This window comes from Lissotriton vulgaris, chromosome 12 (assembly GCF_964263255.1).
Source record: "Lissotriton vulgaris chromosome 12, aLisVul1.2, whole genome shotgun sequence".
NCBI lineage: Eukaryota > Metazoa > Chordata > Amphibia > Caudata > Salamandridae > Lissotriton > Lissotriton vulgaris.
Genome location: NC_141700.1, coordinates 632,767,169 through 632,792,976, shown reverse-complemented (window position 1 = coordinate 632,792,976; position 25,808 = coordinate 632,767,169). Strand labels below are relative to the sequence as shown.

General features: G+C 47.8%; 1 protein-coding gene across 1 annotated transcript in view; it reads right to left on the bottom strand.

Annotated features, from left to right (window-relative positions):
- CHMP1A (charged multivesicular body protein 1A) overlaps positions 1 to 25,808 on the bottom strand; it is a 101,895-nt gene that overhangs the window by 12,143 nt on the left and 63,944 nt on the right. Inside the window, exons 3-6 of the mRNA XM_086945794.1 lie at positions 20,287 to 20,364; positions 18,966 to 19,112; positions 18,747 to 18,875; positions 17,527 to 17,714 (exon numbers count right to left, since the gene is read on the bottom strand). Coding sequence (XP_086801920.1) covers positions 17,527 to 17,714; positions 18,747 to 18,875; positions 18,966 to 19,112; positions 20,287 to 20,364 — 542 coding nt within the window. The remainder of the gene's footprint in view (positions 1 to 17,526; positions 17,715 to 18,746; positions 18,876 to 18,965; positions 19,113 to 20,286; positions 20,365 to 25,808) is intronic.

Here is a 25,808-nt window from a genome sequence, read left to right as displayed (position 1 = left end):
CTCAACTTCAGCTTTCATCCGAGCCATCTCCTCGTCCGCATGGGAACCAAAGAGGGTGAAACCCGACAACAGGAGGTTAGCGATGCGTTGCTGTGCGTCCGGTTTCAGGGAGGTGAGACGCAAACATGAATGGCGTCACAGAGTTACACCATGACAATATCCATGGGCTGCAAGGAGAGAGGTGTCCGCAGCCGCACTGATAATCTGTTTTGAGGCCATCAGACCTTCAATGAGAACCTCCTGGAAATTCTCATGTTTGTCTCTAGGCAGGAGTTCCACGAACTGTTGAAGAGACTCCCACAAGGAGCGGTCGTACCGGCCCAAGAGGGCAGTAGAACTCACTGCTTTCGTTGAAGTGGCTGCGGTGTTGCAGACTTTCCTCCCCGCAGAACCAAGCCTATGGCTTTCCTCGTCTGGTGGAACTGTGGTTGAAGGGGCCGTAGCGTGCTGCTTCTTTGCCACCACCATGAGTGAAACCGGGAGGGGGTCCGCCCGAAGAAATGCTGGATCCGAGTCCGAAGGGCGGTACTTCTTCTGAAGCCTTGAGGGAGCCGGTTTCACGGAGGCAGGCGTCAGGAACAATTCCATCGCCGGTTCCTCCAACCCGGGTACCAAAGGAAGCAGAGGACGAGAGGCTTGCTTCCGCTGTAGCGTCTCAAAGATCACTGATGTAGTAGGCGCAGGCACAAACAGTGCAATGCCCAGTTTCGCCGCTCCTGAAACGTGGTAATGTCAGACAGCCAACACTCTCGGAGGTGGAGAATCCGACAGAGTAGGCGAGTATCTTCCTCCACTAGAGGACTCTGTGTCTCTAGTATATCTGGAACGTGACCTCTCGTGATGACGACGATGGCGAGATATGGTAGAAGACCGGTGCCGGCTGCGAGAGTGATGCCTTGGCCGGGATCGAAATCTTGGCCTTCTGGGTTCCGCCGGGACCACTGGCACAGGTGGAGCAACTGGTGGCCGAGGAAGAGGTTGAGGTGGATTAGGTGGAGGAGGAGACGGAGGAGGCGGTGGTGGCGGAGGAGTAGGAGGGGTAGGCGTTCTAGGCCGCAGCGGCGAATGACGAGGAGCCACAGGCTGAGCTGGTTCCGGTGACCTGGTTGGAGAATAGGTCCGGGAATACTCAGAGTCCAAAGTAGAGATCACTCTCCTCCGCTTGAGGGCAGGCCTCGAAGAGGAAGCTCCGGAAGCTGTGCCCCTTTTATGGTGAACGTCAATGCCGTCGCAATCTTGAACTCACAGAAGTGGAGAGGCTGACCACAGATGGTGACAGGTCTTTCGACGTCGAGCTGCGATGGTACCTTTTCGGCGTCTACCGTCTCCTAGACTTCGACTTTCTCTGTGACGTCGAACTTCTCCGCGACTGCGACTTTCTGCGCGAGTCGAATCTATCTCCCGGACCCAGATCGACAGCAATGATCTGTCGACGTCGTCTGGGATGTCCTAGACGTCGGCCTCATCCGAGGTCTCGACGTCCTTCCCCTCGATGATTTATCTTAGACGATGTTTCGACCCAGAGCATTGGGTCGACAGGGAGCATATCGTCGTCATACCTGGTTTCGACGTCGACCGGGACCGGCGCCGTTTCGGAGCCTTTTTTCTACTGGGGAGCCCCCCAGAGGCTGACGCAATGGTTGTGGAAGAGAAAAGGCTCTCTCCATGCCCAGATGTCCCACCTGTAGCCTGCTGTCTTCTCTGCTCCAGGCCTTGAATGCGAATCTTCTACCTGTTGCACAGGGTCCTCCTGGAGAAGATTTTACAGATGATGCATGTTAGACGGACCGGGAGGGTCGGCCGAGATTACGGGGAGAGGTCTCCAGGGAGAGCCGTCTCCAACGACTGTACAGAAAGGTAACTTCCCCCCCACAGACGGACACCACACAAGGTTGAAGGTTAACGAGACTTTATATGCAATTCTTAGGTTACGATAGTATGATACAAGGAGGTCTGGACTCAGGGGTCCCCTCGGTTCTGATCTTGGGCTGAGGAAAAGGGTAGCGGGACAGTCTTAGTTACCAGTAAGTTCAAAATAGCTCTCAATCCTCGAGCTCGGCGTGGTAGATGATCGGGCCGTGGAGGAGCCAAGCAGGTCCCGAGATGGATGAAGAAAGGACGACGGTCCGCGGCGGAGCCTGCAGGTCCCGGTGACGACGAAGATGAAGGTTACGACGGCTGTGGCAGCGCCAACAGGCAGGACGATGGTGCACAAGACAGAGCTACGGCAGCGCCAGTAGTCCGTCCAGGATGAGTTCCTCTTTACGTCTCTCGACTCCAAGATACAACTGCCTTCCTGCTCTGGAGCTGCCCCAGTTATAGGGCTGGTGTGCTTTGATGTCCGGACCCTCGCACTTGGAGGTCGGGAGGTCCGGGATGAGGGAGTCCAGACACCCAGCAGGGGGGTGGAGCCAGCGCCCGGGGAGGCGATGGGCGAGCGGCACTGGGCGGGGGAGAGCCATCGGCACCTCTTTCTCCCATTGACTTGCCAAGTAGCCCGCTCACCTCCTGGGTGGAGGGTGGTGCCGGAATGTCTGAGGCCGGCTAGGCCCAGGGTTGAGGTCGATCGGGGGCCAGGCGGCCTCGTGGTGAAGTGTCCAAGATGGCGGCCCGGGCTGGGCGCGTGGGCCGGCAGAGGATCGGACCCACGAGGTTAACATGTTCGAGGGCAGGGGTCCCTGAGGGGACGGAGGACGTGCAATGGGGGTGTGTAGTCTCTTGCGTGGCTGGGCTCGGGCCCGGTTGAGCCGGGGGAGAGCGGCCCTTCATGTGGCCTGTCCAACATGCGTCCCCCCCAGCTGAAGGCGGGGAGAGTTACCCATCCTCTTGGGGACTCTCCTCGTCGAGGCGGAAAAACCGGGACAGGCCATCTGCGTTGGCGTGGTCTGACCCAGGCCGGTGTTCGACGGTGAAGTCCATACCTTGCAAAGAGATGGACCAGCGTAGCAATTTTGGGTTTTCCCCCCGCATATGCATCAACCACTGCAGGGGTCGGTGGTCAGTTTGTACCCGAAAGTGGGTACCAAAAAGGTAGGGCCGGAGTTTCTTGAGGGCCCATACCACAGCGAAGGCTTCCCTCTCGATGGTGCTCCAGCGTTGCTCTCGTGGTAGGAGCCTCCGACTGATGAAGGCCACCGGTTGATCAAGGCCTTCGCTGTTCACTTGAGACAGCACTGCCCCAATGCCCTGGTCAGAGGCGTCCGTCTGGACGGCGAACTCCCGGCTGTAGTCTGGGGCCTGGAGCACAGGAGCGGAACACATGGCGGCCTTCAGCTGTTCAAAGGCCGCTTGACACTCTGGGGTCCAGTTCACCTTCTTGGGCGAATTCTTCGATGTGAGCTCGGTGAGAGGCCCCACTATTGTACCATAGTCTTTCACGAACCTTCGGTAGTAGCCCGTGAGGCCCAGGAAGGCTCGCACCTCGGTTTGTGTGATAGGGGGCTGCCAGTTCTGGATGGCGGCAATTTTCAGCTGTAGAGGGGCCACTAGGCCGCTTCCCACCTGGTGTCCGAGGTAGGTCACAGACCCTTGTCCGATTTGGCATTTGCTGGCCTTGATCGTAAGGCCAGCTCGCTGAAGGGCTTGCAGTACTGCTCGGAGGTGGTGGAGGTGCTCGGTCCAATGGTGGCTGTACACAGCGATGTCGTCCAGGTAGGCGGCGCTGAACTCTTCGAGCCCCGCCAGGACCTGGTTGACGAGCCGTTGGAAAGTTGCTGGTGCATTTTTCATGCCGAAGGGCATGACCGTAAAATGATAGTGGCCATCGGGGGTGGAAAAGGCAGAACGTTCTTGTGCTCGGGGTGTGAGGCCGATCTGCCAATAACCTGCTGTCAGGTCGAAGATGCTGAGGTAGCGGGCAGCTCCCATTCGGTCGACCAGTTCATCTGCCCGGGGGATGGGATGTGCGTCCGTCCTGGTGACTTCATTCAGGCCCCGGTAGTCGACGCAGAACCGGAGTTCTGGTGTGGTTCCGGGGGCGGCTGCTTTGGGGACCAGTACGACCGGGCTGGCCCATGGACTGTCCGAGGGCTCGATGACCCCGAGCGTGAGCATCTTAGCTACTTCCGCCTGGATGCAGGCCCGTACCCGATCAGGTACGCGGTAGGCCCGGTGGCGGATAGGAGGGCTGTCTCCGGTGTCCACATCGTGCACACACCAGGAAGTGACACCTGGGGTGAGGGAGAACAGACTGGCGAACTGTGACAGGAGGGCTTGGCACTCTTGGCGTTGTTCTCGGGTGAGGGTCTCCGAGAGTCTGACCCCATCCATGGAGCCGTCTTGCTCTTGGGCCCGCAAGAGGTCAGGGAGAGGCTCGGAGTCGTCTTCAACCCCATTGTCTGTGGCCATCAGTAGACTGAGTTCTGTTCGTGCAAAGTGGGGCTTCAGCCGGTTGGTGTGGAGGACTCGGAGCGGATTCCGGGAGGACTCCATATCGATCAGATAGGTGGCAGGACCCTTGCGCTCGATTACTTTGAAGGGTCCCGTCCATTTGTCTTGGAGAGCGCATGGCTCTGTGGGGGACATTACCCATACCTGTTGCCCCGGCTCGAATTCAATTGATGAGGCGTTTTGGTCATACCATTTCTTCATGTCCTCTTGACTGGCCTCTAGGTTGGCTTTTGCTAGGTCTCTGAACCGCCGGGACTGGTTGCGGAGGGTGAGGAGGTACCTGAAGACATCTGGGGGACTCTTGGTCGGAGGCATCTCCCAGCCTTCTTTGATCAGGCTGAGCGGCCCCCGCACTGGGTGCCCATATAGTAGTTCGAAAGGGCTGAAGCCTAGGGATTTCTGTGGGACTTCCCGGTAGGCGAAGAGGAGGCACGGCAGCAGCACGTCCCACTGGCGACGGAGGGGTTCTTCCAATCCCCCGATCATCCCTTTTAGCGTGCGATTGAACCGCTCAACAAGTCCGTTTCCTTGGGGGTGATAGGGGGTCGTGAAGCGGTAGGTGACCCCACACTGTTGCCAGAGGGACTTCATGTATTTCGAGATAAAGTTCGTGCCTCTGTCGCTGACGACTTCTCGGGGGAACCCCACACGGGAGAAGATCCCCATCAGGGCCCGGCCGACCACTGGGGCTGTCACGGTCCGGAGAGGGATAGCCTCAGGGTAGCGGGTGGCGTGGTCCACTAGTACCAGGATGAAGCGATGACCTTGTCTTGTACGCGGGTCCAGGGGTCCCACAATGTCTATTCCGACCCTCTCAAATGGGGTCGTGACTACTGGAAAGGGTTGCAGGGGGGCCTTTAGTTTGCGGCCGCTCTTCCCACTAGCTTGGCACGTGGGGCAAGATCGGCAATGCTGGTGCACATCGTTTCTCATTTTGGGCCAGAAGAAGTGGGTCACCAGGCGGCTGTAGGTTTTATCTTGTCCCAGGTGCCCTGCCAGGGGGACATCGTGGGCCAGATTCAGCAGGAAGTCTCTGAAGCGGAGGGGTACTACTAGTACTCGGTTGGCCCCCAGCTCGGCGATTCGTTGCTCGCTGTACAACAGGTCATTGTCCCAGTAGACCCAATGCGTTCCGGAGGTATCCCCGGCGCTTTGGGCGAGCGCTTGTTGTCGGAGTCCCTCGAGGGAGGGACAGGTCTTCTGTTCCTGACGAAATTGTTCTTGTGTGGGTCCCCCTTCTTGAGCCCACTGGTCAAGGTTAGCGAGGTCGGAGGGTTGAGCAAGTTCGAGGGGGATGTCATGGTCGGTGGTCTCGGCTGGGGCGACCGGAGGCGGTGGCGCCGGCCATTCTGGTTCTTCTGGGTGATGGTTGGCACGGGCGGCCATGGACCGGGTGGTGACGCATGCCCAGTCCGGGACGCCCAACATCCCCAAGTGTTCTTTTCGCTCCACGGCTGCCCACGGGGAGCTTTCCAGGTCATTTCCGAGGAGGCAGTCCACGGGGGCGTCGTCTCGGACCGTCACTTTCAACATGCCGGAGACCCCTCCCCACTCAAAGGGGACGCAGGCCATCCGACACAGACTCTCTGAGTTGTCGGCTGATCGCACAGGGCAGAGAATGTTCGGTAGATATTGTTCTGGGGTCACCAGATGACAGCGGACGGCTGTCACACTGGCCCCGGTGTCCCGAAGGGCTTCGGCCCGTTGTCCATTGATGCTCACCCACTGGCTGTACTTCTGGGTGTTAGCGGGTAGGGGGACCCGCGGGACCATGTCTCTTCCCCCTAAGCACGCGAGAGTCATGGCGGCTGGCTCCCACTCTTGATACTCTTGCTCGTCTGTTTCTTGCTCCTCGGGGATCTGTTCTTCCCCTAGTGCCGCGGCGGCCACATGGCGGGGTTTCGGACTCTGATACTGCGGGCAGTTTGGGTCGTTCGCATAGTGGCCGACTCGTTGGCATCGGTTACATGTAACATTGGCTCTATACCCCGGTCGCGCCGGGGTGCTGCCCCGGTTGGCCGGGGGGGTGGTGCTGGTAGCGGGGGCGGCCGGAGTGTTGTCTCTTCCTCGTCCTTGGCCCCCTCCTCCTCCTCTGGGTCGGTGGTGACCATTGTTGTTCCTGTTCTGCTCGTAGGATCCATTCCGGCCCACTCTGGTGATCTCCCACCGGTCAGCTTCGGCTGCGAGCTGCCGGGGATCGGTTAACTTGCTGTCGAGGAGGTGTTGGCGTAGTTCAATGAAGCAATTGTTGGACAGGTGCTCCCATACCATCAGATTGAACAGCTGCTCGTAGGTCGTGACGTTGTTCCCTCTGATCCAGCCTTCGAAGGCTCGGCTAAAGTACGTTACATAGTCCACCCAAGTTGTACCCGGGATGCGTGTGCAGTCTCTGAACCTCTGACGGTACATTTCGGGCGTGAGGCCATAGCGGGTGAGGAGGGCCGCTTTCATATGGTCGTAGGAGGTCATCTGGTGGTCTGGGAGCTGTAACAGGGTATCGCGACCCTCATTGAGGAATTTGCCCCATAGGCCGGCTCCCCAATCGTTTCTATCGATCCGGTGCGCAGTCATCGCGATTTCGTAGGCCTTAAACCATTGCTGGATGTCGTCTTCTCGAAAATATTCTCGGACAACATCCTTGGGGATGTGTACTTTTTTCTCCGTGGTCCCTGGGGTGTGCGGTCTGTCGGGCACCCCTAACTCTTTATTTTGCTTGCGCAGGTTGATCTCGGCTAGATTCCGTTCGTGCTCGTACGCCAGTTTCTTTTCCTCGAGCTCCCTTTGCCTCTGTTTCTCCTCTCTTTCTTCTCGGAGACGCAGGTGCTCTAAGTTTATTTTTTGTTCGGCCAACTTGAGTTCTACGTCCATCTTGAGTCGGGCCATTTCTAGTTCGTGTAGTCGGGTTTTTTCTCTTTCTTGGATCTCGTCTTGCGAGAGACTGGTTCTTGGCCCTTCCGGGGCCGTGTTGGTATTTTTCGCGGTGCTTTGCTCGGGGGCTTCGACATCCCCGGTCTCTGCCCAAGATTCTAGGGCATGCTTAAAATCGTCCTTGGTGCTTAGTCCGGTGGTAGCGATACCTAGTTCGATGCAGAACTGCTTCAGTTCACGATGGCTGTACTCCTCTAGTTTTTCCATTTGGAACTTCTCAGTTGATCCGCTTTCTTTAGTTGTCATTGTGGTTCGTTGTGGGGTGAGCTACTCTCTGTACGTTATGCGGTGATTCGGATCGCGCCGCTGGCCACCAATGTTAGACGGACCGGGAGGGTCGGCCGAGATTACGGGGAGAGGTCTCCAGGGAGAGCCGTCTCCAACGACTGTACAGAAAGGTAACTTCCCCCCCACAGACGGACACCACACAAGGTTGAAGGTTAACGAGACTTTATATGCAATTCTTAGGTTACGATAGTATGATACAAGGAGGTCTGGACTCAGGGGTCCCCTCGGTTCTGATCTTGGGCTGAGGAAAAGGGTAGCGGGACAGTCTTAGTTACCAGTAAGTTCAAAATAGCTCTCAATCCTCGAGCTCGGCGTGGTAGATGATCGGGCCGTGGAGGAGCCAAGCAGGTCCCGAGATGGATGAAGAAAGGACGACGGTCCGCGGCGGAGCCTGCAGGTCCCGGTGACGACGAAGATGAAGGTTACGACGGCTGTGGCAGCGCCAACAGGCAGGACGATGGTGCACAAGACAGAGCTACGGCAGCGCCAGTAGTCCGTCCAGGATGAGTTCCTCTTTACGTCTCTCGACTCCAAGATACAACTGCCTTCCTGCTCTGGAGCTGCCCCAGTTATAGGGCTGGTGTGCTTTGATGTCCGGACCCTCGCACTTGGAGGTCGGGAGGTCCGGGATGAGGGAGTCCAGACACCCAGCAGGGGGGTGGAGCCAGCGCCCGGGGAGGCGATGGGCGAGCGGCACTGGGCGGGGGAGAGCCATCGGCACCTCTTTCTCCCATTGACTTGCCAAGTAGCCCGCTCACCTCCTGGGTGGAGGGTGGTGCCGGAATGTCTGAGGCCGGCTAGGCCCAGGGTTGAGGTCGATCGGGGGCCAGGCGGCCTCGTGGTGAAGTGTCCAAGATGGCGGCCCGGGCTGGGCGCGTGGGCCGGCAGAGGATCGGACCCACGAGGTTAACATGTTCGAGGGCAGGGGTCCCTGAGGGGACGGAGGACGTGCAATGGGGGTGTGTAGTCTCTTGCGTGGCTGGGCTCGGGCCCGGTTGAGCCGGGGGAGAGCGGCCCTTCATGTGGCCTGTCCAACAATGCAGGAATCAGGAACATGAGATGTAGGAAGACCGAGTATACAAACTCTGTGAGAGTCCGACTTGGCCTTCTTCCGGCCACCTTCGGGGCACTTGTCAAATAAAGATGGCATTTTGACAAGAAGCTGTGGGCTAACTGCCCAAAAAGACAGCAAAAGGAAGCTAAAGGCCAAAGACGTCGAGTTAAACACTCAGACTATTAATAAAGCAAAATAAAATTGAAGATATACCGCAAAAGGTAGAGCTCAATGCTCCAGGGTCCTGCTAGCAGGAGCCGGAAAAAAGGAACTGAAAGTAACTGGCTTGTGGCTGTGCATCATGGGATACCGAGGGTCACTGGAGGGTTCCTTAAAGGCATGGTATCCATTTACAGACACATAATGGCAGCCTATGGGGCTTGTCTGTCCAACCCTTCATCTCTATCATGAAAAAATGGTCTTTTTGAAGGGGAGTTTCTCTATGTGTAAAACTCAGCAAAATGGTTACATTTAATTGTTATCTGGCTATATTTTTCTCTTCAGGATGAAGTACTGGCCAGTGTAGCCTTGTTGGTTTCAGGCTGCATTATTTGCGTTTTATTTTCTCTTAAGTGTTGATGCAGGATTGCAGAAGAGGACAACTTAAGAGACTATTTCTATTGAAGTGCTCTATTGAAGTGCTCCGGGGTCCACGCACATGGGCGGGACAATTCACATGATTATGACTATACACAGAGATCCCCTACTACAGAAAGTACATTCTCCCTACAACCGGACTGACATCTCAGTTAAAAAGACGGAGTATGTAATTAATAGTCACTGTGCGGGAGCTATGTGAGTGAAATAACCCCCAATGTGAATTTAAAGAGGTAAATGACTAACGGTACTTACTTCACAGCCAATTACCTTTCATTGCTCTTAAATACAATTGCTTCTATTCTATAGGACAGGAAGATTCTAAAACAGGAGGAAGATTGGAGCTTATCTAGATATTCAAGAAATCGACAAAGATAAATTTCCATAAAACTAATCAAAATGTGAAGTGTTTAGGCTGTTGTCAGACCCCGTGCAGGAGGCGTCTGGTAAGGCAGAGGCTACTGGGTCACAACTGTGGATTTGAGGCCTTTTACCACTGATGTTCTGGGGTCACCCCTACTATAGCTCTGCAAACTTGCTCAAGTATAACCCTTTCCGCACTTGACTCTCAGTCGTAGCATAGGTGACCTGTAGGAGGAAGCCTCCAAGTGGAATGAGGCAGCCCTGAAGCACTGTGCGGACGCATTTGGCCCTCCTGCTGTAGCTGATCGTCTTAGCAGCAGGAAGGAGCCTCCAAGCAACACACTTCAGACGTCTCATGGAATGCACGGCAGCCAGTCATTCAGCGCGGAGCATTGATCAAAGGATCGCAGCAGGAACAGAGGCTTCTATGGGTGGACCTCTTCCAGGCAGCCGCAGCAGATCACAGCTTGCTACAGCACTCCTGTGGGTACTTGATTCACTTCATGGCTCACTCGGGTGCTACAGTGACTACTTGGTGTTTTCTTCTTGGACGGACGGACAGACACACAATGGCTCCTTGAGCAATAGACGCCAGTCGCAACCTTCAGCACACAGTGCCTTGAGGAGACTACTTCCATTCTTCATAAGTCAACCCAGGGTATATCAGATCACTTAAGTCTTCAGGACTGGTCCTGCCCCAATGGCACAGTTGGCAGTGCCGGAGTCACAAGATCCACATACGATGCACAGCACGGGTTTATCCCAGCTTCAATTGAGCCCACCACACAAGCACACCACTTCAGAGGCATTGCAGCAACAACTTGGATACTCAACAGAGACTGCACTGCCTGATACGGCAGTACAGAGATTCTTTCACCGCTCTTGCTTAGTGAGTCTTAGTAAGACGGACCCTATGCCGGGATCAATTAGCAGTCCCTTTCACAATTTGCTCCTCCTGCAGGGTTGGCGCTTCCTTCCCTCAGTCACAGGCAGATGCCTTGGTATTTAGAACAGTCAGTAATTCCTACTTCAGATTGGACTCCATGCGTCGTTCCTTCGCCTCTGGGGGATTGGCAGTCAGTGTGACATCAACCCTTGGCAGCATAGTAGTCTCAGAGTACTCTGCGGAATACACCCTCATCTTTAGAAGAGACCACAACAGCAAACATCAATGGGTCTTGAGCACCTATATTTATATCGAATTTGCAGATGAAGGATTGTATTCCAGGTGAGTTTCCTTGGAACTGGTTTGGGTTTGGCTTGGTTCCCCCTTTCATCTGTCCTGTCCAGGCCTGGCCTTCGTTGAGCTGGGCAGAGAATCCTTACAGGCAGTCTGCAGGCTGAGTGCCTACCACAGAAATACAAAAAGGTAACAGCAGGCTGCAACCAGCAATGTCACACCTCTCCACACAGAGATCAGCAAAAGACACAAGAATCTGTGCACCTTCAGATGGCTCCTTTCCCTAAAATATACATGCCTGCCTCATCCTTTCCCCCGTGCCATCTACCTAATAGCAGCTGCAGTAAGAGTCATTACATCTTCATATATCAGGAAATTCTGGCCCTTCTAAGGAAAGCCTGCCTCCTCTTCCCTCATCTAGTTCTAGTCTAAATATAATGATCTCCCCTCCCATTTAAGAGATATTAGAAAAACACATATGCAGTCTGGAGAAAGCAACCTCTCCTCCATCTTGTACTCTGGTCCAGGCTGTAGGCTTCCAAAATAGACATTGCAAACTCTAGCACGCATGGGATGTCGCATTCTGGGTTGATCGTGAGCAACAGAACGTTTTAGATGAATAGGCCTGTAACAGGCATTCATGTCTCATAGGTAAAAAGGACGCCACTATAACACACTAGCACAGTTTGCTGTCATCAGCGTGATTCATGCATGAAACTCGCAACATAGACGGTAATCTTGTCACTATGAGTTTGAACCTTATGCACCCATACTGGTTCAAATCTGAGTCCAGAACCTAGTATTGTCATGAGACTGGACGTAGGTCAAAAAGCACACATGGCATTAGCACGTGGAATGATAAAACTAAATGTTTTTTTTTAAAAGACCACCACAGGTGTGCCATCCAGGCAAGCAGGGCAGGCTACATGACTGTACATCATGAAGGGCGGATTTGCAACCCAAGATTTAGTCATCTTAAAAATGTGTCACAGCTCAGGCACTTAATGTCCAACGTTGGACGACCTTGTGCCAGAGCAAGATAGGTTCAGAGGAAATGATAGCAGTAGCACTGTAAGGACACAAACATAGTGGTTTTCAGTTGTTTTCCAGACAGCGTGTCCTAGCTCTGGTGTCCAATGAGTAGTACTAAATTAAAGAATTTAGCCTCTGAAAAATCCACAAAGCTGGTAAAACACACGAAACAGTGTATTGGACCGGGTAGCATACCTTCCAGAAAAGAATAGGAACACTTTATTTCATGGTTACTGGCCTCCACCGAGGCTTACTATAAACATCTTAAAAGACATAATAAACACAAGCTACCACATAAAACCGCCGTCATACAACATTTCAAACAATAAGCTCCTAAAAACCCTTCATTGAAAAATTATTAAAAATCATTTTAAACATTTATACACTTTAAAAGAAGTCAATTCATTTGGCAGGTTCGTTAACAATCTCACGATATCCTGATGTGTGTCCAACTTATAACTCTATCAGCGGTAGTAAGTATTTGGCTTTTTCCAGCTCGTAGCTCCTTTCTTCTTTCCCCGCTGTCACCCTTTCAGCATTAGCGCCAGGACACTGCTAGGAGTAACAGTTGCGCTATATAAATAACCCCACATAGACATAGCTTCTTTTAAAGCTGGGCAGAAGTGTAAAACATGAAACATCTGAACCTAGGGCTTTAGTACAAGGGCTGTTGTCTAGGGCTTAGAGGGCATTCTGAAGACTAAAACTCAATCTAAGTGGTACCTTTGATGGTCTTGAAAATACTGTAGGCAGATCAGAAGAATCAGGGCAATAAATACATTTAAAATGCTCTATCCGGGTATGCAGTCATGTGTACTGTTAATCTGGGACCCAACGAGTCTAGTGTAACAATGATCATTAATAACTCTCCAAAAAGCTGGTGTGTCCCAAATTCATATAAGCCTCATAATTCCTCCCATGCTTTTTCGTATAATGCATGCTTACTAACAGGAATCATTGTTTAGTACTCAATTCCACACACTTGCATAAGCATCTGTTTTCTGGGAACATGAGTTACAGCAATTCTAAATTTACATTGCTACAGCTGCTCTCAAATCATATAGTTACCTGGAGAGGGGCAGTTTTCTAGGCCCAGGAACATTTAGCACGTTACTAATAGCACAGGCTACAGCATCATAATCCATCACGATGTCTCAGCAGGTAGCAGAGAATGGCAGATAGGTAACATTATTGTTCACCAGAATAAACACTTTCTGTAGGACTACCTCATGATTCATAGTTCTCCACAGCAATTGCCTTCCATTATGAAATCATCTCTATACATAGTCAAATACACAACTCTTCTGGGCAGAAGTCAAGATTATGTTAATCTTCAGTATATTAGGAGAACTATGAACTCTGCCTCACTTCTAAGTTTGAAATGTATTTTATCAGTGTATCCAAAGGAAAAATGTAATCAATGGTGCTAGTATAGCTTCCTGCTTAAAAAGCTGGTGAACAATTATCATGGGAACATTTTTATCAACATTGTCCAGATTCCATTTCACAAGGTGATAAAGAAGCATTTCGAGCTGATCAGCCAATCCATTCACCACAGTCACTGAAGCAGTGGGGTCTATCTCAAATAAGTTAGAAGTAAAGCTCAATATACAGTCCAATATGAAAATAGCCCACTCACAAAACATGTTGGACGCAGCCTTTGATATTGCTGCCAACTGCAAAATCTTGTTTAGCTTGGTTTGATGTACTTGAAGGGATTAAAATTATTGCTATAAAATATTTAATAAAAAGAGCCCATTTTCTATTTTTTTTTTTGTTGTCCTCATATGCCACCAGATATTATATGCTCTAGATGGGACCCTCTGATGCCTTACACACTGACATTCTTGGTACCGCCCCAGAGTCCATGTGCAGCAACCAGAGATCTCCCAGAGGTAGGCTGTTTCCTTATCCAACTCCTCTGTCCTTTGATAGAATACCTCAGACTAGGGGAGGACAGGACCGACACGAACCTCTGGCATAATCATCGGACCGTTACTTCTTTGACCAGGCCACCAGTTCCGAACATACATTCTCTGAGCTTTCTGCTCGACCCGCCATGTCCATCTTACAAACGTCCATGATGTTTTTTAAACAATCTGCGAATCTGGGAGGGGCCGCTGACTTCCATTCTTTACAAATCTTCCTCCTAGCTATAACTACCACATAAAATATGAATTGTGAAGAAAAATTAATAAAAATAAAATAAATAAAAATAAATAAATAAATAAAATAAGAAAAATTGTTAATATTATACCCACATGGTAGACCAAAAAACACTAGCCTAGGAGAGCAGGGAATAGTGGTTGATAAAACCTTTCCCAGAAAGTCAACAATCGCCTTCCAATACTCCTGGATCTCAGGGCACTCTAGAAATATATGCATGTCATTCGCTGCTAGGAATTTACAGCAGGGACAACAATAGTTCGCTTGTGTAACCTTATACAGTTTGGTCGGGGTCCAATACACCCGATAGGCCATAAACAGATTATTTCTCCTTAAATTAGCCGGTTTTATTAATCTCTGAGACAATCGGCTATCACGTTACCCCAGAGGCTTACCAACTCACAATCCAACATTCCCTTTGCCTCCGTAAGTAACTTATACCAATACGACACTTTGCGATTCCAAGCTCCCCCCCCTGCAAACAGAGTCGAGAATCCCAGTATCTTTTTCCCGCTGTAACGCCTGCCTGACCACCATGCGGATAGTTGGTAAAATTTAAATCTCGTCAAGAAGAGCCCATTTTCTGATGGACAATTTAATCAGTTACATGTTGGGTGTGTGGGGAGTGTTTTTGAGAACAGTTAATGTCATTGGACATCTATGCAAGTAAGCCTCACTTGGTTCTTCCTGAAGGTGATAGAGCGCCAGTAGTAACAAGAGAGGCTCCTGATCTAAATGAAGGGCATGTGCTGCCCAGGTTCTTGTAATACAATAACATGAAGCCATTTCACAAACTGACTGAATTACTTTCAAGGTTTGTAAAGCGAAGACCCGCTTTACTCCAGGACATCAATTTTCTCCCCGTTCCCATCTTCGAGACCACAAATTTGTGTCTGTGTAAATAAACAGACTGGATCCTTTAATCGATAGATTGTCATTGATATCAGGGACACAGATGGTCACTCATTAATTTCTAGGCCAACCAATTGGGAAAACCTGCTAGTTAGAAAGCAGGAGAAATTGGTAGTCCTATGATTAAAGTTTTCATAAGTGAGTGAAAATGTTGTCTGGCGTGGTGTTAAAAGTAAAATTCAAACAACTCCAAAGATACATATTTAAAGTAATAAAAGCTAAGTCACCAGCACCTTGCTCCTCTGAATTTCCCACTCTTTTAACCATTCAGACTTCAGCATGGGAAGCCTGATTAACCTATAAATCGGATGTGGAAAGATGTAAAAAGATGAACAGCTTTGCTGAGGAGTTGGAAGAGGTTCTCCCTGTGGTTAATGTGTTAGGTAGTGGGGGGACATTGTTTAGCACCAATACAAACAGTAGCCTGTGTTGGGAGCTGTAAAATGTCTGGATTACGATAGTTGGATGCATTCTGCTTCTATTGAGTGTAATTTGATACAAGAGCTAGAATATTACAGCATCCTCCTTCTGAGGAAAGCTCTTCAGAGAAACATGTAGCTACCACAGGTGGCTATATGCTAAATTAATATCAGTTTGGGAGCGAGTAAAATAGCTATATATCTGGGAAGCTTGTTCACGGGTTGTAACAGTTGGTGGCTGATTAGGATTAGAAGGTAAACATTATTCAATACACACCAGTCTCTGAAGGAGTTTGTCCAAAGTAAGCTGGAGTAAATCTTTGGAGAAAACCTACAGGTTACAGATTGTTTACTTGTATCCCTTTTCGTTTTATTAGTCATGGTTACAACTACTAATTACATCAGAGGAGTCCTCAGTAGATCAATTTATTTTATTTATGCTACTTTTTGTAACAAAAACTAGACCTGGTGTCAGAATCCTTTACTTAGGTTTGAAGTTACAGAGACAACACATACACTAAAGAAAAACAAGAACATACCAACCGGTCCTTGACTGGGCACAAAAGTAGGGGATGCATAAATCATAGTTCAGTGTGTACTGCTGTTAGTTACAAAAGGTATTTCTGGATTAAATGGAATGTTGGGTCCTTTTTTAATCTTAAACTAGGGACTGTATTTTCACAGGGATTGAGTTCCATAGCGGACCAAACTGGGGATCCAAGAGCAACGCTGGCATAAAATGATCAAACCAGCCATGCCCTCTCTCCATCCATCCATCCATCCATCCTCTCGCTTATTCTCTTCTCTAATTTTCGATCTCTTTCTCTCCACCTACCTCCTTATCTTTCTCATTCGCTCTCTTCTGCAACAGTGAAAAGTGACAGACACACCATTAGCCACCCTGTACTATCAAAACCAGCCACCAATGGCTTAAGCTCCCTGGGGGGAATGCCCAATGGAAATACAGCTATGCCAGACCGACAATGGTTCCATATTCGGGGTGCACTTACAAAGAAAGTTCATTAAATTGTTTTTTTCGAGTCTTAAACCCCACAGTAGCATTATGAGTGCAATCAGAACCATTATCTTTCATTATATCACCACCTTTAGCGGGAATAGAGGCAACATGAAGCAAAGTCCATGGTGGAGCTTTCTATTTGCAAGGCATGGAAACAAGAAACAGAAAGTTCAACTTCCTTATTCAGTACATCTACCGCCTTTTCAAGAAATATATCAAAGCTCAGGGAAGACTAGGGATTGAGGTGTAGTGGCTTTTCACTTACCCGTGGCATAGGCAGACAAGTTTGTAAGTCTGGGACACAGAAGGCTAATATAAAGAGAGTGGTTTCAGCCTAACCCCTTCTGGCCTCTGACAGGATGTGCATGCCTGCACTTGGTCAGTGCTTTTCTTGTGTATGTCCTGCGCCACAGGAGAACACCACCTCATTAAAGGATCCTGTTCCCATGAGCAGAGTTCAAGGCAGTCTGGGTTATGGGAACTGTAGCACCCCAACAGCATCTTTGTTGCCACTAAAATGGAATGGTCTTTGCCGCCTCCACCTCAGGATCACGTATGGAGCACTAACGACAATAGTCTCAAGTGATATCAAATCAACGCAGAAATTCTTGGGGCAGGACTCTATCTTTACCATTTGATGACACTTGGTGAGAAACAAAGAGAACAATCTCAGGATATTGGCACAAAACACATGAAATGTATCAAGTTATAGATAAGCTTGTCATGAGCACCTCAACAAAGGCCCCCAACGCCAAATAAATAGCCAGGAACTGCATCCAAAAAGGTGGACAACATCATCCAAGATGATCAGAGTGCCTAGTTCAATGTTAGACTCTGGCATGAAGCCCGATTGGTAATTTGGAATCAGCAGTTACTTGGCAATAAAGGCATTCAATTCAGTTCTACACATCTCTCCAACCCTTTCCCTAGCGAGGAAATATTTGATACTGGACAATATTTGGAAAGTAGGCTCCGCATAAGATTATTGAATTTTTTTGCCAGAAAAAAACATGGGGGGATTAATTTTTAAATTTATATAGGAAAATTCCTTTAGATACAGATGCATTTATTAGCGAACACCTAGAATTCAAAGATGCGGAATTTGCATTTCAGAACGCAAGCTGTCCTACAGTAATTTGCTGGTCTCAACAACAAGGGGAGTGAAATAAAGTAAGGGTACCTGCGGGAAAGCTGGTCTTCTGGGTTCTTGACAGAAGCCTCTCCCACAGATGAAGCTCCTGCAGGTAGCTGGCTCAATTGGTCCATGACCTCTAGGCCATTTTCCTCAGCAATCTGTACGATGAGACTATCTACCTGTTCCTGAGGAGTGGTCAGCGTCATGGCTGAGCTCATTGAGTCTTCCATGACCTAGACAAGGCAAACGACATACATGATTAATATAAACTAGCAGAACATTCACAGGAGCATGACCAAAGAGAACGTAAATCCTTTTCTAAACCTCAATGAATGAGCAGGGGTGGGGGGAGGCAATAAGCAAACAATTATAAAACATGCTCACATTGAGAATACTTCTCATCTTTAAAGAGAACGTAAATCCTTTTCTAAACCTCAATGAATGAGCAGGGGTGGGGGGAGGCAATAAACAAACAATTATAAAACATGCTCACATTGAGAATACTTCTCATCTTTATATTAGTGTTTAAAAATCACATCATCTGCAGGTGCTTGATGTTGAAACCTCCCTCCTACGTATTTCCCAAAAATTAAGACGGACCAGAAAATATATCCATTACAAATATTTGCCACCTACTAGGTTCCCCCTTATAGCAAACAACCTACTTGGAACCGCTACAAGTGACAGAAGCCAAGTGTAAAAATGCCCATGTCATGAACTCTATATTATCCTTCCTGCTCTCAACTGAGTTGTATATATGCACCAGTCTCCTCCCCACCAGCTAAACATACCAGTCCACTTCCATTAAAAAACATGAGTTGGCCTCTTTCCATCCTGCACATACATTTCACGTCCTGACATACATCCCGGACCCTCGCTGCTAGGTATTGATTTCAATACCCTCTCCGCCTGGCACCCAACTTCGCTCTCCATTTTCCAGGTAGATTCAGCAATCCTGGCTTACATTTGGGCAGACACAACAGCTGATAGCACTCTCCCCAACACACTTTCTCTTTCAGGAATATAGACCAGTATACCTTCTGACCCTCAGACACGCACATATTCAAGTCTTTCCGGACCCAAAAATACACAAACTCCCTTTAATTTTTGAATTTGAAAACAGATTGTAAAACTGCACTCTCCTTCTGATGCTACTGCCATAGCTTTTAGCCTTAAATCAGTATCCTAACCCCCTCCATTGGGTGTACATTACATCAAACTAGACCACTGAGTCAATCAAAATTAACATTGTTAAATGTACGCACTGAAGTGTGGACATCCAGGTTCTGAACCTGTTGCTCGAACTTATCCATTACTGCAGACACCTTCTGCAAGTCCATAGCCCCAAGGGCTTTGTCCAGGGCCTTTGTCACCTGCGACATATTTTTGGCTACCTGGAAAAAAAGAAAACATAAAAGAAACATCAGTAATCTGTGACGTGACCAGCACAATCACATCTGTCTCCAAAGAGATGTTCCTCTTACCCCTTTCATCGTCACAGCCGTTTGGACTTTTGATGCCACTGCATCAACCCGTGATGCCATTCGGAGCCAATTCAATCCTTCGTTCTTCTTTCGGATCGCATTCTCTGCATAGATCCGAGCACATTCCACATTCTTCTGCTGTAGAGCCTAGAAAGGAACAGAGAGAAAAAAAATCGTCCAGAGCGTAAGACTCTCCATACCCTGTTTAGTACATGTCATTACTTCCTTTCAATTGTCCGCATGTAGGCTGAGCCTTCATATTTTATGGATACATTACAGTCCAATATTCTAATCAGCTGTATACAATTTATACATTTGAAATAATTACCATTCTTTACTCTAATACAGTGAAACTCATTAATACTTTAAGGACAGCTGTATATGCCTGCCTACTTGTTTAATTAATAATTTGTGTTCTATTTATGTATCATTTGATTTACAAATAAAAAAATGTAGTGGATATACTACAATCATCAGCTTACCCACCTCCCAATTTGGGCCATCAAAGAATTAGAAACTCAAAAACTTCATTTGGGCTTATTCAACCCACGTTGGATGTTACACAAACCTGACATTACATACAACTCCTAAAGAAATTGTAAACATTTCTAAAGCAACTAGAAAGAGACATATTATTGGGTTCAATAATTGGATGAAAAGAACAGCAGCCTTTACATGCTTCTTCAAGAACCAGTCTAGTGAATTCTTACAAAATCACAACTGATTATATCTTTATATTTGTGCTTTTATAAAGGGAGGACACGCCCTAAACAAATATCGGAGTGCTTTACAAAGGTTACTTGATCAAGATTACTATAGTTGCCACATACAACGAAACAGTTCCAACCAATTCTCAGGACAAAGGACATTCAACTATTGTAAGGCAACGTGAAAGTAATTAGGGTGGAAGAGAATGTGCTGGGTGAGGGGTATGCAAGGGAAGGACTTACTCATAAAATATGCTATCCGTACATTTTAAACTGCACAGAAATATTTTAAAATGATCATGTGCCATTTATAATGGAGGTAGAAAGAGCCAGAAAAGCTACAGATGAGGAACAAATTCTGTGTCACAAAACCCACAATACAAGACACATTACAGCATAAGAGTTGTTTAAATAAACCCTCAAAAGATATGGATGAGCTGCATCGCTAGCAAATTCAATAAGGTCGACCACCTTAACGAAAGAACAGTGAAGACGAGAAGAAATAAGCAGATTGATACTAGACTTGTAAAGGCTAATAAAATAATAAAATACAGGCTCGTAAACATTATTAACCAATGACAAAGTTCAGTCATCTCACCAGGACTTTCACAGACCTTTTTCACTTTGGCTTGTTCGGTTTTTGAGTCCTTCTCTGCCTTCTTGGCCAATTTCTCCAGCTGCTTTGCTGTGAACTAAAGAGAAAGATGTCAAGAAATACCTCAACTAAAGGTCTTTATGCAATATAGGAACGGAGGCAAAATTACATATTTGTTTTCACTTTTCATCTAATAAACAGCCAGCAAATGTGAAAATGAAAAAGTTACTACTCACCTTCAACAATAGTTATTTAGCAAGTAATTTTCATACATCCAAATTCTAAACTATTTTTCTGCAGACAGTGAAGGAAGTCCGAACACAATGTAACAAGTATGTGATAATCATTATGTAAAATACATACCGTTTTATGCTTTATCCCCAAGGACGACACAGGGGATGGCCTTTCATACCTTTCCTTGAGACAAGTCTTGTAGCCTTGACACATTTCTTGGCAGGTCTGAGGCGGAGCCGGAAGATGACTTGTCTAGTCCGGCTGGGACTGTGACAGAAACCACCCTCAGGAGAAAGTGGGAATAACTCCATTCTGAAGTCTCCGGAGCGAAGATTTGCTTTCCTTGCACAAAGAGGGAGACTTGCTCAATCTCAATAGGACAGAGAACCACAGAAGGAAGAAGAGACTGGTCTCTGGGGGCAATTTCAGCTTGAGTGTAAGGTGCAACTGAGCCTTCACGTCTGATTACGGAAGGGCTTTCATCTCCAGAGGGCTTCACTATCATTCCCTGGATTGTGACAACAGGATCAAGATGGATCAATTTTTCTGGTCCCAGGAGAAAGCGAAGGAAAAGCTAGTACTGCAAACAATTACTTTTGCCTTCTCTGTGTTTCATACCACCAGCTGTGTACAGTGAATCATGGTTCCCTTAATGTGGTACGGGGAAAGGTACAGGGGCTGTGGTAGCATCCCTTGCTGATTCACAGAGAAGTGCTAAGCACCATATCTGATCGCCAAGACCGTCTACTTCAATACAGACATTTCTTCACAATGATGTATTTTTCTAAAGTTAGGCGCACCCTTACTCTGCCTGTAGTCCGGGCAGTTCAAGGGGATTACATACTGATTGATGGAGTGCGCAGGCATGCACCAGACGAGAACACCAATGGTTTAAGCTTGGCTGGATAAGCAGCCGATCTCAAATAAGAGGAGGATGCTTACCTTACATTAAAGAGTACTGATAATGGTCAACTGTTTTATATAGTGCTTTGTACTGAATAATGCTATTTCCAAGTACTTCAAATAATATATGTGATTACCCAATTGAATGGCATTTAAGACCTAGTAAGTCATGTAAGAATTTAAACCTGTGATGACATGCAAATCACCACGTATGCCAGCAGTGATTAATCTCAATGAGCCATCATCTTAGCATAAGTACTGGTACCACCCACCCACTCCTCTTTGAAAGGCATTCCAGAAGAATTAGGAAAAATAGCAAAACAAAAGAATTAACAATAAATATTTTTAATGAGTGCTGAAGTCTGTACTGTGGAGAAGCCCTGCAGATGTTATATGGCTAATTGCCTGTATATCTGTATTTATATGTATCACATTCTGGAAAAAAAGGTTAAACTGACATTACAGTTGGGTAAAAATGTCAGTTAAACCATGCGATTTCAAAAGCAGAAAACCACTACAATTCATCAGTTATAGTTATCTTAAGCAACTAGAACTTGTGCCCTAATGTCACTCGCGCCCCACCATACTCTGCTTTATCCTCAATTGGTCCATTGCAAATGTTGCAGTGATGTTATCAATTATATCATAGAAGATGTCACAAGTGGTGTAATATGTGAAGTAACCTTTTCCATAAGTCGGACGGCTGCCCAACGTCACGTTGGCTGTGTGCAGAGGACGGCAGACACGTCATTTTTTACGCACATTCCGCCGCGGCGAAGTGGGTAATTAGCAGTGCATGGCGAAGGTGCAAGTTTTAGTTACCTCAGGAAATGAGTTACAGTGACCTGAGATAAATATAACTGGTGAATTTCTGTGATTTTGTACATTTAAAATTGCATGTTTTAACTGGCATTTTCACCCACTGTAACCTATGTGGCTTTCAGTGAATGTCTAGAGTTTTAATTCTTACCATACATAAAGCCAACACTCCCCCACCCGCGTGCAACGGGGTGGGGAGTGACTGCAGAGCCTGGCCACAAGCTAGGCCCTGCAAAAAAAAATATATATTATAATTATTATATATATATATATATATATATATATATATATATATATATATATATATATATCTATACTACTATTATAAAGAGAGAACACAACCCTTTGAGCCAGGTAAACTCGGGAACCACAGCGTCAATCTACACACCCGATACATCCTTGAAATTGTCAGGGTGTGTAGATGGACATAGGCTACATAAAATAAAAATAAAACGTAAATTAAAAAAATTAACTTTAAAAACAAAGTAGGCCCCTGAAGGAAGCGCCGGCCTCGACGTCTGCGTCATGACATCAAGAGCGTGGGGAGGAGCGGCGTTCAGGAGCAACAGGAAGAGCGGCGAGCGGTGGACATGCGGTAATGACCAGCGAGAAGCGGAGGAGCAGTAAAATCAGCAGTGCGAGGAGAAGCGGCAAGTGAGGTAAGTGAAAGAGCCGCGGGTGCGCAACGAGGGACGGGCAGGATCCATGGGTGCACGCAAGCCTGAAATGCTGCCCCCAGCCCTCTTCTGCCCCGGGCAACGCTGCAGCAAGCCTGAAATGCTGCCCCGGGCAACGCTGGGGCGGGATAGATATATACCGGACCCATTCAGGTAAATTTACTGAATTCTTTCATTTAGTGCATCCCTCTGTCCGCCATAACGAGTTTCGGGCCCTGGAGCCCTTGATCACATGACATGGTCAACCTATCATCGTGATTTAAAGTGCATACACAGGTCATCTGACCACGGGCCTATAGAAATGAACAACAGACTTCTGCCTAATCCACAATAATTAAACAAAACGGCAAGGTGATGTCTCTTCATACTATTTACAAACAGTATTACTGCAAAATATATATTACATCATTCTCACTTTGTTACTGCACCCCTTGTAACTCCTGGGCTACAAAACATATTTTTGTGCTGTAATTGAAGTCCTCAGTGCTATGCTTTTACTAATCTGCAAATCTCGCAAATAAATAAATAAATATCGAATAAAACCAATGCAGATTTAAAATACATTACATGTAAAATCCTGGTTTGATATTTTATAAAACTGATATAAATATACATTCTTTATTCGTGCAAATATGCTAAATATGTGCAACATTCGCAATGAGATTTGTGCAAAAAAAGCAATTTTCTGAAGATGTGGGTTCGGTGGGGGTGAGTTGCATAATGCCCAAGTGGGCTTAATTGATGTTGGGATAACTGCGTCTACACTGCCCTCATAATCTGGTTAGCCCCTTGTGCACATTCATAGGAGTTAAACTTTACCAGGAAGTGAAAAATAACCTCAAATTTGTGACTTCACCTCCACCCTGTGAATGATCTAACAATTTAAATTCATAACTAACTTTAAAATCAATCTTATGTCCTGATGACCCCCTCACATGATATTGTGCTGTTGCCGTATGGCGTTGGTCTTACGGATGTGTTCCATCTAGTTCAGAATTTCAGAAACATGTATGCAAGTCCTCTGTGGCCTTAAGACCATTCGGCGTCTTAGAGTTGAGCTCAAGGATGTATCAGGTTTCCAGTAGTCTTAAGCGAGCCTCCCTGTCGCCCCCTCTACGGAGCGGCGGTACCATGTCTATGGCATAGTAGCTAAGGCAACCCAGATCACCATTGAGGCATGAATTGATGTGTCTCGCCACCGGGTATGACTCATCCCCGTTACTGACCGCCCGCATGTGCTGGAGTATGCGCTTGTGGACCTGCAGCTTGGTGCTACCCACATACCGCAGGCCACACGCACACTCCAGCACATACACGACGAAGTCCGACTTGCATGTTATCTTCTTGGTGATTCGGTTTGGCACCTCACTAAATGGGGTCATGCAAGTTGTTCTATTCTTCCCCATTGTGCACGCCTTGCATACGGCGCACTTAATAAATCCCTTGCTTTTCTGTAACCAGTTATCCTTGCTCACCACCTCTGGGCTGCTCTTCACAAGCATGCCACTCATTGACCTGGCTCGGCTATATGTTATAGCCGGATAGTCTGCCAGTGATCTTCCAATCACGGGGTTCCCCCTGACAATGGGTCAATTTCTGCGAATAATCTTTTGCAACTGCTTGTGTTGACGACTATAAGCTGTTATTAGTCTCGGTTGGCTCCCTTCATCGCTCCCCACCTTGTTGGTCTTGTCGGGTTCCCCCTCTAGATCAGGAGGAGTGTTCATCTTGTTGGCCCTTATCTTGGCTTTTTCAACCAACGTCGTCGAATAGCGCCTCGCCAAAAACCCCCCCCTTGCTGCTGGCTTGTGCTGCTGAACATGACTCTTCTGTGCTGCATATTCTTCTGATCCTCAGCATCTCCCCGTAGGGGATGCTCCGGATCAAGTGAACAGGGTGGTGGCTAGACGCATGGAGGACCGCGTTACCTGTGGTCTCCTTCCAATGCAACCTGGTCTGTAGTCTGCCCCCCTCGACAGACTTCAACGTCGAGGAAGTTGACTTTGCTCTCGCTTATCTCGCCTGTAAATCTGAAATTTAAATCATTGACATTGACATCTGAGATGAACTGTTCAGCCTCACTCGTCGACCCCTTCAATACTATGAAGAGGTCGTCTATGAACCTATGCCACGACACTACCTTATTTGCCATTACCTCCGCATAGTCGACTCCCAGGACCTGCTCCTCCCACAGCCCCATGTGCAAGCACTCGAAGCTGGGGGAGAAGCAGGCCCCCATCGCAACTCCTCTCAATTGTTGGAATACTTGGCTCTGAAATAGGAAATAGTTGCTGGTGAGGCATATCTCCGTCATTTCCCTGATCATGACATTGCGTTCTAACATGCATGCTGGTCTACTGTTCAGAAAGTGTGTCACTGCCTTCAAACCATCCTTGTGGTTGATGCTGGTATATAAAGCAGTCACGTCAAGTGTGATCCATAAATAATCATTCTGCCACACTATTGTCTTGACCTTCTCCAGGAAGTCTATAGTGTCTCTTAAATAGGATGGTAAGGCCTTGACATGTTCCTGGAGGAAGTGGTCAATGTAGCGCGACGTATTTTCAAATGTTCCCTATCTGGCCAAGATAATTGGCCTTCCCGGTGGCTTGATCTGATCTTTATGGACTTTGGGGATCAAGTAAAATACCGGGATTACCGGGTGACTTGTCTTTAGGAACTTTAGCTCATCGCCACTTAGGAGTCCTTTACCTCTCCACGTGTACAATTTGGAGTTGAATTTGTCCCAAGCAGATTTTGCGGTTTGCCAGTCACTTCTGCAGTAACATTGTCTATCATTGAGCTGTTTCAAAGCTTCCTCCATGTATAGGTGCATGGGCCAGAGGACAATATTTCCCCCCTTATCGGATTGTCTGATGATCACCTTGTTTTGACTCTGCAGTTTTTT